This window comes from Barbus barbus (assembly GCF_936440315.1).
Source record: "Barbus barbus genome assembly, chromosome: 40".
Taxonomy (NCBI): domain Eukaryota; kingdom Metazoa; phylum Chordata; class Actinopteri; order Cypriniformes; family Cyprinidae; genus Barbus; species Barbus barbus.
The window spans coordinates 3,835,731-3,849,576 of NC_136718.1; the positions used below are offsets into that span (position 1 = coordinate 3,835,731).

At 38.8% G+C, this 13,846-nt stretch overlaps 1 protein-coding gene across 3 annotated transcripts in view; it reads right to left on the bottom strand.

The window, feature by feature from the left end:
- The window catches only part of LOC306859706 (utrophin-like), a gene marked incomplete at its 3' end in the record, with an annotated part of 219,628 nt that overhangs the window by 41,250 nt on the left and 164,532 nt on the right, over window positions 1-13,846 (bottom strand). For all 3 annotated transcript variants that reach the window (XM_079400906.1, XM_079400905.1, XM_079400907.1), the window contains exons 65-66: window positions 11,757-11,914; window positions 1,202-1,368 (exon numbers count right to left, since the gene is read on the bottom strand). In XM_079400906.1, coding sequence (XP_079257032.1) covers window positions 1,202-1,368; window positions 11,757-11,914 — 325 coding nt within the window. The remainder of the gene's footprint in view (window positions 1-1,201; window positions 1,369-11,756; window positions 11,915-13,846) is intronic.

Consider the following 13,846-nt stretch of genomic DNA (forward strand, 5'->3'; position numbering starts at 1 on the left):
CAAACAATTAATTACATTTGCATGGCTTTGTGAGTGAATTCATCAGTTTAACAGAATTACACCCCAGGATTTCTTCTCCATTAAAATCCAGCTTGACTGACTCGGGACGTTAGTTTGCTCCGTTTCTCGCTCTCGTTCCATTCAGTCTTCTCTACTATCCATCACTGACAAAACTCTTTCCGTATCTCCTCCGTCAAATGTCCGACTGAATCTCTGAAACACCTCAGACAACGAGATGGTGTGGTCTGATGCGCTCAGTCCTCCAGAGATGGAGGAGGCTGTCAGTGAGACTTTGCCAAAGATGCTAAATATGGCAGGATTATCAGTAATACACGAGCGTTATGTATGTATGCATGGCATTTGAAAAGGTCACCACCTATTGTGACAGGAGCATGCAGTAGCTGCTTAAAATACAGCTTGGAGGCTGTGATGACCAACTAAAACACAAGACATCACTCTAACACACACTTTCATTAGGTTTCACCTGCAGTTATGGTGCTGTACATCTGCATATGGCTGATATTAATACTGACTATAACTTCTGGCTCGCCTTTGAAGCAAAGAAACTAATTATTATATGAATATATATGCAATAAAGATGTTTTACTGCTATAATTATTGATTTTACTGCAGTCCTCTGGTGATTTTTACCATTATTACAACTAATAGTGTTTCACATATAGCTGATATATAGTTGAGCTTCAACATTTGATCAATTCTACAAAGACTGCAAATGAAAAGTTTCTGTTAAATGTTTATACTACTTATAATGCACTAATTAATTAAACGTTTTAATGACTAGTTTATTATATACAACACTTCGTTTACATATAACGGTAACAAATCAGAGCCGATCAGAGAACAGTCTTAATAGCACTGACCGTATGCGTCTGCCCTCCGCTTCTTTCATCAGTCTCTCTCTTATTTAGAGTGCTATCAGATGCTGACATTTAGATGAATGTTGGGCCTCAGGAGTGAATCTAACCTTTCTGCTCCCAGACAGCGCGGCGTGCACCTGTGTGTGTGTTAAATCTCTCACAGATCTGCTTGATATCACACTTTGTCTGGTACAATGCTTCTCAATGTGTGCCAGAATACTTCTCAGATTTGTTGCATTGACCATGAGTTTGCGTAGGTTCTTCTTTTCTTCATAATGTACAGTCAACCAGTCATGTGTGTGTGTGTGTGTGTGTGTGTATACCTGAAGCCCACAATGGGGAACTCTTTACAGATATTGCACTTGGCCTGGTGTTTGGCCGTTTCTGCTGCCGCCACTCTGTGCAGAACCGGAAGCCAGACCATCGACTGCGGCTCCAGCCTCATCCAATCAATAAACTGCCTTGGCTCCAGCTCCACCTTATTGGTCACCTGAGAACAGTGTAAGCACAAACAGCCAATCAGGCAGAGATTTCAGAAAGCCCATAAACGGCATGAGAGAATAACTCATAAACAACGCAGCCCATCTGAAATCAAGATGATGGACGGAGCATTTCCTACCAGACCACCGTAAATGACTGTCAATCGCACGGCTGCATTTATAGAGATATAACAGCCTCATAAATATTTCTGTGAAGCCTGAGGATTCAGTCACACCGTCTGCAGTTACTTGGTGATTTTTAACCAGTGCAATGCTAGGATTATTAGCTAACTGTACAAATTAATGAAAACAACACAATAAAAAGAGTTTTCAATAATGCACTTATAAAGGAAGTCAATGAAGCAAGACGTTCTGAAGGGTTTGAAAGCAGTATGTGGTGCTTGTGTATTTGTTAAAGAGCTTATATTGAGATTTTTGTATAAACAGATGTGTTTTTGGAGCTATAAAGCCTCTAAATCATCCTTTTAGCAGTCGGTATACTGTTACATGTGGATGAAGGTTACTGAGGCTTAATTACTGAAGTAATTCTGTACTTCTCGGTTTCTAAACAATCTTTCTAGCATTACATCACATGAAAGTTAATGGGTTTAAATGATCATGAAGTTTAAAGAATGGTTAAAACTTCACACAGACAAGGTTAATACATTATTATTTTTTTCCACATTAAAGGGACAGTTCACCCAAAAATGAAACCATTCTGTCATCATTTACTTACTTTAATTTAATAGAAGAGGGAAAGCAACAACGAGAACTTAGACAATTTTCAAACTATCTTTTTTTGCATTCTGCAAAATTAAGACAGATTTGGAAAGACGAGGGTGGGTATTTTAATTTGTGGGTGAACTATTCCTTTAACATGCAGTGTCTATTGACTATTCTATTTTTAAAACAGCTTGTATTTTAATGTTTATCTTGGCTGTCTCCTATTGTAAGTGCATTACTGTGAGCATGATTTTTATATCTTTATTTGTTTTACTGAAATGATTTTCTGTGGTATCGTCAGAATGCCAAAGATGCCGCCTATGGAGCTTGTTTTGATCCTGGAACATTCCTGTAATTATTTGAACTCTGTGGTAAACACATTCTCATATTTCAAACTTATGAAACAAACAAGACAAAGGCAAATAAATGATCAAATAAGACAGTGGTGAAGGGATTTTGGCAGGAAATCATCTGTTGTACAGCAGCAACATTCTTGGCAGTGATGTCAGCGGTGGAAAATATTAAATGTCTTTAAATGTCACTTAGCATTGAAACACACACTCAGCGTACGAGACAATGGATGCCTACAGATCTACGCTTTGTTGAGGCTGTGATGTCATAACCTACAGCTCTGAAGTCTGACCTGTTGACGCGTTTTGTTTCCCATCAGACACTCTCAAGCAACAAGAGAAATAGAAATTGAGCGTTTGGGTGATTCCATCCATCAGCGCTGACGGACTGTAAATGGCTTCAGATGTGACACCGTCCTGACTGTCTGCCAGTCATCCCTCCACTCATCTATGTTTCATCATTCGTTTATTTCCTCTCTCGGCTTTCAACTGTGATGTTTCTCAGCAATGTGTCCTCCTCCTCCGAACTCACACCTAGCCTTCATTTCCAGTTTTCTGCATTCTCCTCCTCTCCACAGAGGAGACATTGCTTCCTGTCAGTCACTTCTGATTGAATGTGTCCTCCTCATCCTCACTCATTTATAAATTACAATTTCTGTCTCTTCAAAACATTCAGATTTGACACGGTGTGTCAGAGAGCAATCAAACCACTCAGAAAAGACAGACAAACTGATGGATGAAAAGACAGATTGGACAGACAAATGGACATTTGGACAGAACCTAGATAGATATATTGACAGACAGAGAGACAGACAGACAGACAGACAGATAGATAGATGACAGACAGACAAATATACCATTTACCAAGCCACATTGTTAGTGTAAGTGTACATGTCATTTAAAATGGATTTGTTGATGTTTTTGAGTTCCTACCATCCATAACATTACTTCCATTACTCATTATTTTCTTTTACTCTATTGTATTTTTGTATCATTCTCTTTTCTCAAAATGGCAAACAAACCATACCGATTATTTTAAAAGTGTGTGATGAAATCACTTAGTTTTTCTACATGGAATATTCAAGGTCTAAACTCCTCAGTCTTGGCCTAAAGTAGACATTCTGACTTTATGAAAGAACTTGAAGACATAGATGTCATCATCTTACAGGAGACCTGGTGTAGAAGAGATGTGTTCACTGGCTGTCCCTCGGGATACAGAGAGATAATATTACCATCAGTCACACAGGGGAGAGACTCGGGAGGGATGATCATCTGGATTAAATCTGAACTGGCCATAGAATTAGTTAAAAGAGATCAATACCACCTGTGGCTGAAAATACAAAAAGGAATAATATCAGCATCTATTTTCCTTTGTGCCATATATATATCCCCCCTCGAGTCTCCGTATTTCCAAGAGGAAACCTTTCAAAACATTGAACAAGAAATCAGCCATTTCCAGGCCCAGGGAAACGTGCTGCTTATGGGTGATTTAAACGCTAGAACCGGAGAAGAATTAGATTTCTTAGAACCACACGGTACCAGATTCATCACTGGCAATAACGACTTGTACCCTTCTTACCCCGCCAGAGAAAACTGTGATCAGACAGTGAACGCTCACGGACGGCAGCTGCTGCAGCTCTGCCGAGGACTGGCTCTGTACATCGTCAACGGAAGACTGCGAGGAGACTCGCTCGGCCGATACACCTACAGCTCAGCTCTCGGTAACAGCACTGTAGATTATACCATCACAGATCTCCACCTTTCCTCTTTGAGAGCATTCACAGTCAAACCCCTGAAACCTTTCTCAGACCACAGCCAAATCACACTCTATATAAGGCAATCTGAAACATCCCCCACACCAATTAGGACACTATATCAAATGATCAAAATTATGTCATTCAAATGGACAGAAAACAGCGCCACAAATTACATCAATGCTGTTGAATCTCCAGAAATACAGTCCCTCTTACACTCATTCCAAACACAGGCATACCCTAAAACTCAATCAGGAAGTACAAGATCTAAACAACATATTATACAAAAACGTAATTTGACCATTGTTAAACCAAAGAAAAAATGTTTAGATACTGACAAATGGTTTGATTTGGACTGTAAGACTCTGAGAAAAAACCTCAGAAATCTATCAAATCAAAAACACAGACAACCAGATAATCCGGACCTCCGCCTTCATTACTGTGAGGCACTAAAACTATATAAAGCCACACTCCGGTGGAAAAAAGCACAGTTTTTGCAAAACCAGTTTGAAGAAATTGAAAACTCTATAAATTCACACAAATTTTGGGATAAATGGAAATTATTATACAAACCAAATCAAGAAACTCTGGTCATCCAAGATGGGGAGACGTGGAAAACTCATTTCCAACAATTATATAGCCCAACCCAAATACAAAATTTGAATCAAAATGAAATAATTAATAAACTAGACAATTTAGAAAGATCGATTAAAGCGAATCAAAACCCCTTAGATTTCCCCATAACAATGAAAGAATTGGAAGATAAATCACGGGTCCTTGATCCCAAGAAAGCCTGAGGTGTCGACAGCATCCTGAACGAGATGCTGAAACACACAGAGCAAAGCTTCAAACTGGCCATGCTAAAACTCTTCAATGATGTTCTGTGTGTCGGGTTCTTCCCTGAGATCTGGAACAAGGGCCTCATCCGTCTCGTTCACAAGAACGGAGATAAACTAGACCCCAACAACTACCGAGGCATCTGTGTGAACAGTAACCTGGGGAAGGTGTTCTGTAGCATCTTAAACACCAGACTGTTACACTTCCTTACGAAGCACAATGCCTTGAGTACATGCCAAACTGGCTTTCTTCCAAAATGTCGCACATCCGATCACATTTTTACATTACAAACACTAATTGACAAATATGTACATCAAAACAAAGGAACATTTTTTGCTTGTTTCGTTGATTTCAAGAAAGCATTTGATTCAATCTGGCATGAAGGATTATACCTAAAACTTATCGACAGTGGAATGGGGGGAAAATTCTATGATTTGATCAAATCAATGTACACAGCCAGCCATTGTGCAGTTAAAATTGGAAACCAAAGAACCGAATTCTTCCCCCAGGGGCGTGGAGTGAGACAGGGATGCAGTTTAAGCCCCACCCTCTTCAACATCAACCAATTGGCCAACATATTAGAACACGCTGCCTTTCAAGGTCTCACTCTACACGACACAGAGATAAAGTGTCTTCTCTACGCAGATGACCTGGTCCTCCTGTCGCCCGCTGAAGAGGGGCTTCAGGACAGCCTGAATCTGCTGGAGGATTACTGTCAGACCTGGGCCCTGACGGTCAACCTCCAAAAAACTAGAGTAATGATGTTCCTGAAACGCTCCAGATCTCAGCCAAACTTTACTTTGGCTGTGAATGAACTCATAGAGAAAGCTCAAAGGGCTTTCTATGCCATAAAAAGAGCCATTAAAATCGACATCCCAATCCAAATACGGCTCAAACTTTTCAAATCTATAATTGAACCAATTGTTTTATATGCAGTGAAGTGTGGGGTCCTTCTATAAAATTTGACTTCTTAAATTGGGAAAAACACCCGATCGAAACTCTACATTTAGATTTCTGTAAAAGAATACTCAAAGTCCAAAGAAAAACTCCAAACAATGGATGCAGAGCAGAATTAGGCCAATACCCTCTGCTTCTAAACATTCAAAAAAGAGCCCTGGAATTCTGGAAACACCTAAAAACAAGCGACCCCAACACATACCATTACAAAGCCCTAAAACACCAAGAGCTGAGCTTAAGTAAGAGTCCCCTGTGCCAGCTGGTGCTGAGACTGACTGAGCTCACACACACAGAGATCAGCCAGCCTCAGGACACACACACATTCGGCCCACACACATTATAAAACACAGAAAAACACAAGTACATCACCCATTGGACAACCAGCATTAAAAACCAGCATCAACTGGAATGTTATTCAGCCCTAAATGGAGAATACACTGTTGCGATCTACCTGAGCGCCGTGAGTGATGTGAGACTCAGGAAAACACTGACGATCTACAGACTCAGTGAACACAGTCTGGCCGTAGAGACGGGCCGCAGACAGACCTGGCTCTCTCGTGAGGACAGACTCTGCTCGCACTGCATCCTGGGAGTGACGGAGACGGAGCTGCACTTCCTCCCAGAATGCACAAAATATAAAGATATCAGAGACCACTACTACCCCAAAATTAATACAATATTCCCCCAATTTAACACCTGTAATCCAACCCAAAAACTCGGTTTCATTCTTGGCGAAGAAGCCAAATGTTCTAATATAGCTGCAAGATTTGTAGCATCTTGTCATCTCCTGAGGGACAGCCAGAGAGAAACAAACACAATAAACACACACTCACTCACAGCACAAACACACACACATTAGATCTACACACATCTATATCATCTATACAATGTGCAAATTTCTCAGCTCAGTTGTTACATGATGTCTGTAGTATAATCTTTTATTTATTATTATAATTATTTATTTTATTATAAGTGTTAATATTTTATTAACACTATTTTATGTATTTATTATTATTATTTTCTCTATATCTAGCCATGTGTTTATATAATAATGTCTTTATTTAGTTTCATTATTACTATTATTTTCTCTAAGTTTTACTAAATGTTCAGAAATTCTAAATCACTTTCTATGTTGTTTTAATGCTTTGGCAACAATACAAAATGTATGTTTTTGTCATGCCAATAAAGCTTTCTGAATTAAATTGAATTATACAGAGACAGACAGACAGACAGACATACAGAGAGAGACAGAAAGACAGACATATGATAGATGACAGACAGACAGACAGACAGACAGATGACAGACAGACAGAAAGACAGACAGAAAGAGACAGACAGACAGACAGACAGATGACAGATAGACAGACAGAAAGAGACAGACAGACAGACAGATGACAGATAGACAGACAGAAAGAGACAGAAAGACAGACACATGACAGATGACAGACAGACAAATAGATGACAGACAGACAGAAAGAGACAGAAAGACAGACACATGACAGATGACAGACAGACAGATATACAGAGATGACAGACAGACAGATATACAGAAAGACAGACACATGACAGACAGACAGATAGATGACAGACAGACAGATATACAGAAAGAGACAGAAAGACAGACATATGATAGATGACAGACAGACAGACAGATAGATGACAGACAGACAGACAGACATATATACAGAAAGAGACAGAAAGACAGACACATGACAAATGATAGACAGACAGACAGGTAGATGTCAGACAGGCAGACAGACAGATAGATGACAGACAGACAGATGAAAGACAGACAGACAGACAGATAGATGACAGACAGACAGACAGACAGACATATATACAGAAAGAGACAGAAAGACAGACACATGACAAATGACAGACAGACAGACAGATAGATGACAGACAGGCAGACAGACAGACAGACAGATAGATGACAGACAGGCAGACAGACAGACAGACAGATAGATGACAGACAGGCAGACAGACAGAAAGAGACAGAAAGACAGACATGATAGATGACAGACAGACAGACAGACAGATATACAGAAAGAGACAGAAAGCCAGACATGATAGATGACAGACAGACAGACAGACAGATATACAGAAAGAGACAGAAAGACAGACATATGATAGATGACAGACAGACAGATGACAGACAGACAGATAGATGACAGACAGGCAGACAGACAGAAAGAGACAGAAAGACAGACATGATAGATGACAGACAGACAGACAGACAGATATACAGAAAGACAGACACATGACAGATGACAGACAGACAGATGACAGACAGACAGATGACAGACAGACAGACAGATATACAGAAAGAGACAGAAAGACAGACATATGATAGATGACAGACAGACAGACAGATATACAGAAAGAGACAGAAAGACAGACATATGATAGATGACAGACAGACAGACAGATATACAGAAAGAGACAGAAAGACAGACATATGATAGATGACAGACAGACAGACAGATATACAGAAAGAGACAGAAAGACAGACACATGACAGATGACAGGCAGACAGACAGACCAGGGCTCGCAAAATCACTAGCCCGACATCCCGGGGCTATTGCGTCTTCCAGTAGGGCTACCAAAATGTATCACTGTCCTGCCCGACGGGCTACCTTAAATACAGGGCTCCCATACAATGTTCCCTTTAAGCTGAGTGCGCAGAAGAAATAATGTGCCTCGCGCACACAAAAATGAGTTGGGAAGCCATTTGATTGAATGCCGCCAGTAAAAAGGAAAGAATAGCAATGCTCGGGCAAACCGCTATAGAGCTGATGTCACGACAGAGTTAGAGCCGGTGAATGTGGTTTACAGGGTTCATAGAAAGAGAACGATATGCACCAAATGAGTCGCTGTAGAAACTCAATACTTCAATAGTTGCGGTGCGCTCAACACAAGAGAGAACACAAACACAATGACATGTGAAATAAAACATCCTCATGTATTAAAGAGTGGCTTGACTAAGTGCTGGAAATAACGGAGGATGGGCAAAGAACGGTAACAAAACTCTGAAACATGTACAGTATTGTACAAACTGTACTTCATAACCATGTTTAGACCTCTATAGAAGAATTCATGTGTTCACGGTTTTTTATGTTTAACTTACAGATCTCAGCTTAAGTTTTGCTTAAGTTTGTATTCTATTCTATCAGTTTAAATGGTTTATTTTGATCATATATTATGTTAGGGCTATATTATAGACTCAAAAACAAGGTCAATTATTTATCAGGTCTCTTGCTCATCAAGGCTGTACTCATTTAAAAAATACAGAAACAACTGATTTAGTGAAATATTATTGTAATTTCTAATAGTGGTTTCCTATTTTAATACCTATACTTTAAAATAGGATTTATTCTTGTGATCAAAGCTGTATTTTCAGCATCATTACTCCAGTCTTCAGTGTCCCATGATCCTTCAGAAATCACTCTGATATGCTGATTTATTATCCGTGTTGAAACTGTTGTGCTGCTTCATATTTATTTGGAGCCTGTGTTTCTTTTTTCTTTGATTCTTTGATTAATAAAAAGTTTAAAAGAACAGCATTTCTTCAAAATAGAAATATTTTATAACAATAGAAGTCTTTAGTATCAATTTGATCCATTTAACACATCCTTGCTGAATAAAGTTTATTTAACTTTCTTTAAACTTTTTAAAAGTATCTTTAAGAAAGAAAGAAAAAAATGTCTGACCCCAAACTTTTTTATAGTTTATATTGTAACAAAATCTCTATTTTGACTAAACACTGTTCTTTTGAACTTTTTGTATTTTAAAAATATCACAGGTCCCAAAAAATACAGTATATGTATATAAATAAAAAAAAGCAGTACAGCCGCTTCCAACACTGATTAAAAATCAGTGTATTAGAATGATTTCTAAAGGATCATGTGCTTCACAGGAATTAATTAAATTATAATATTAGTATATTAAATTAGTATATTAAAATAGAAAACATTTATTAAATTGCAATAATATTTCAAAATATTATTTTGTGAAATAATATTCAGTATTTATCAAATAGATACAGCCTTGATGAGCATAAGAAACTTCTTTAAAATACTTTAGTGATCCAGACTTTTGAACTGCAGTGTATTGTTCAGTAAAAATGTTTTCTCAGGTAACCTAAAATGCACATCATTTAGTTACATCAAGGGTCAAATCAAATATAAATAGCACATTAAAGTTAAAAGTTACACACTTTTGTGTGTGCATGCTGTACAGGTCTGGTATGAAGAATGCTTTTGCTCAGGTGCCCGAAATGTCTGCCCAAAAGAGAAAAGTTTTGCTCAGCAACAAAAAGAATTAGAGGGAACATTGCTCCCACAGGTCCTTAAATTTGATACAACTAACTGAAGAGTTTTTAAGGCCTTATACCATTTAACGTATTTAAAACTGTCTAAGAAATAATTTTTCAAATTGCCTTAAATAGATTTTTAAGAATTCTGCAGATACCTTGTAAATAGTAAAATAAAACTCTTTCCTTGATATTCGTTGATATTTGTGTATTGAAAATGTTTTTGATTGACATTTATGGTCTTTATTTTATTTGGGCTAGTTAAATTAATTTTCGGGCTACCAAAATTTGAAGAGTACCTGCCTGAAGGGATACCAGGGATTTAGACATTTTGCTAGCCCTGCAGACAGATAGATGACAGACATACAGACAGACAGATATACAGAAAGAAACAGAAAGACAGACACATGATAGATGACAGACGACAGACAGACAGATAGATGACAGACAGACAGACAGACAGATAGATGACAGACAGACAGACAGACAGACAGATAGATGACAGACAGACAGACAGACAGATAGACAGATATACAGAAAGAAACAGAAAGACAGACACATGATAGATGACAGACGACAGACAGACGACAGACAGACAGACAGACAGATAGATGACAGACAGACAGACAGACAGATATGCAGAAAGTGACAGAAAGACAGACACATGACAGACAGATATACAGAAAGACAGACACATGATAGATGAAAGACAGACAGACAGACAGACAGATAGATGACAGACAGATAGATGACAGACCGACAGACAGACAGATAGATGACAGACAGACAGATATACAGAAAGAGACAGAAACACAGACACATGATAGATGACAGACAGACAGACAGACAGATAGATGACAGACAGACAGAAAGAGACAGAAAGACAGACACATGATAGATGACAGACAGACAGATAGATAGATGACAGAGAGACAGATAGACAAATAGACAGATAGATGACAGACAGATAGATGACAGACAGACAGATATACAGAAAGAAACAGAAAGACAGACACATGATAGATGACAGACAGACAGATAGACAGATAGACATCAGGAGAGAAGGAGAAAAATGAAGGCAAATGGTTAGGCAGACAGGTACAGAGATAGATGCATGGACACAGTGTCCTGTAAAAATGTTCAGAAACAACAGTCAAACAGCAAACACTTGAACGGGGGGGCGTCTCTTTCACGTGTGTATTTATAGCCTCCAGGCTAACTGCTGTAGGATTTACACTAGTGAAATGACTGGAGGACAAAAATATGAACACTCATGCTGACAACACCATTAACACAGTGTTATGTGAGATAATGTGATGATATCACGAGCAGACAGCTTCAATAATTCACAATGCTCTATAACTGAATAGAACCTCAGTCATAAACAAAGACATATCGGAGTGAAACACACGCTGTGATCATCATAATGCACTGATGTGTGTGTGTGTGTGTGTGTATTCACGCACATGCTGGAAGCAGCTGCGGACGCTGGGCTCGATGTTGCTCCCGCCGAAGGCCGCCACCTCGCCCAGCTGTCGAGGGATCTGAATGACATCATGCAGCAGAAGACCCAACTGCCTCTGATCACACGTATCACCCGCTGAAGACACCTGATTAAACAGACCTGAGAGAGACACAAACAAAACAAATCAGCTATAAATGCGTTTAAAAGGTAAACTTCTTTTAATTTACACAGCATTCAAAAAATGCTAAGAGAGACATTGCAAAAGATGTAATACGTGAGCACAACAACCAAGGATGTTTCCTTCTAGAAAACAACAAAAAAAGCAGAGCAGTAGAGTGAAAAATCATGTTCTGTGTGCACAGACACTGAGAGATGAGAAACTGAGAACCCTGACAGACAGGAAGATGAATGACAGACAGACAGCAATACCTATCTATCTCAGACTCGTGGATAGATAGTCAGAAAGATAAATAGACTGATATAGACAGGCAGACAGGTGTGATATCTATCCACCTTGGATGGATGGATGGCATAAGATAGACAGACAGAGAGACTGCCAGATATCTGGATAGATAGCTGGACAGAGACAGACAGCTAGACAGACAGATATAGATAGATACAGACAGATAGACAGTTATACATAAAGACAACAAGATAGATATATAGACAGACAGCTTGATAGTTAGACAGATAAATAGACAGACATAGGGATGGGAACATTCTCCGATTCGCTCGGTGCATCGGCAAAAAAGTTAACGATGCGATGCATCGGTTTAAAAAGTGTGCATCGGATACAAGTTGGCATTTGTATCGCGATGCATCGTTTCTAACATATTTGCATCGGTAGTTATAAACGACAATGTAAGTTCACACAATCTAAGCCCTTAATGTCGATCATGGATCGATCCACCATGGCAAACAGCGAATATATTTATGCTGTTTAATGCATTTGAGACGTTTTGTTTTCCTCCGTGCATAACTGACATGCCACGAGTATATGTGTCATCTGCAAATGTTAGAAAGTCATACAAATATATCCATTTTGCTGTCAGGAGTGGGCTTACGCGAGTGCTGCTGCGCGCATGCGCACTAAAATAGGAGCGCAATAATTCGTCAAATATGCATTTTATGATAGTAGTAACTGTAAAGGGACTATTGTAATGGGTAAATAAAATGTAAACTAATAGAGTCCTAATTACTAAGCTCAGATGAGTTAATGCGTGTTTCTTATAGCAGTTAAAATGTAGTTTTAATTTAGCGATTTTAACTTTTAGTTAAGTGATTGTTAATGCTTTAAAGAGCAATGTTAGATTGTAATGTTCTAATGCTATCTGTTCTAACTATAAAAGATACAGCTGTTATAAAACCAGAGAGAAAGGCTGCATGGCTATGATAGTATGTGAGAGAGTCAGTGGCAATATTGCATTCCTATTGGTCAGTGAGCTCAGCTTTGCCTGACAGTTTGCCTGCCCTGAACCAGGTTAGCTTTCCAGTATAAGCCACAGTGGTTGATCTTTGTTAAATTTGATTTATGGAACCAAATCATTTGACAGTAAGTCAGACTAACTGAAATAAGCCTGGCCTATTTGGTAAACTTGTTTTATGAAACAGGCCTTGAGGCGTTAGAAGTCAGAAGACAAGTTAATTTATGATTTGCTGTCTGTCTGAACCAAAGAAATAAAAACGATCATATTTTCTCCATTGCAACGTATTGCATCGAATTGCACTGTGTTGAATCGAATCGAAATCGAATCGCACTGCATCGTAATAGGGGTGAATCGTATCACATCGCAAGCTGCTTCATATGTACACTATATTGCCAAAAGTATTGGGTCACCCCCTTCTAATGAACATGTTTGACTACTTTAGTCATTTCTATGAGTACAAATCTTAATGTGTTTAAGCATATAATGATATTCTAGGGAATTGTGTGCTTCTAATTTTATAGCAACAGTTTGGACAGAACCCTTTTCTATTCTAACATGACAGTGCCTCTGTGTATAAGACAAGGTTCAAAAAGACATGATTGATTGAGTCAGTGTGGAAGAACTTGACTGGTCTGCAGAAAGACAAGTCCTGATCCCAGCTGAA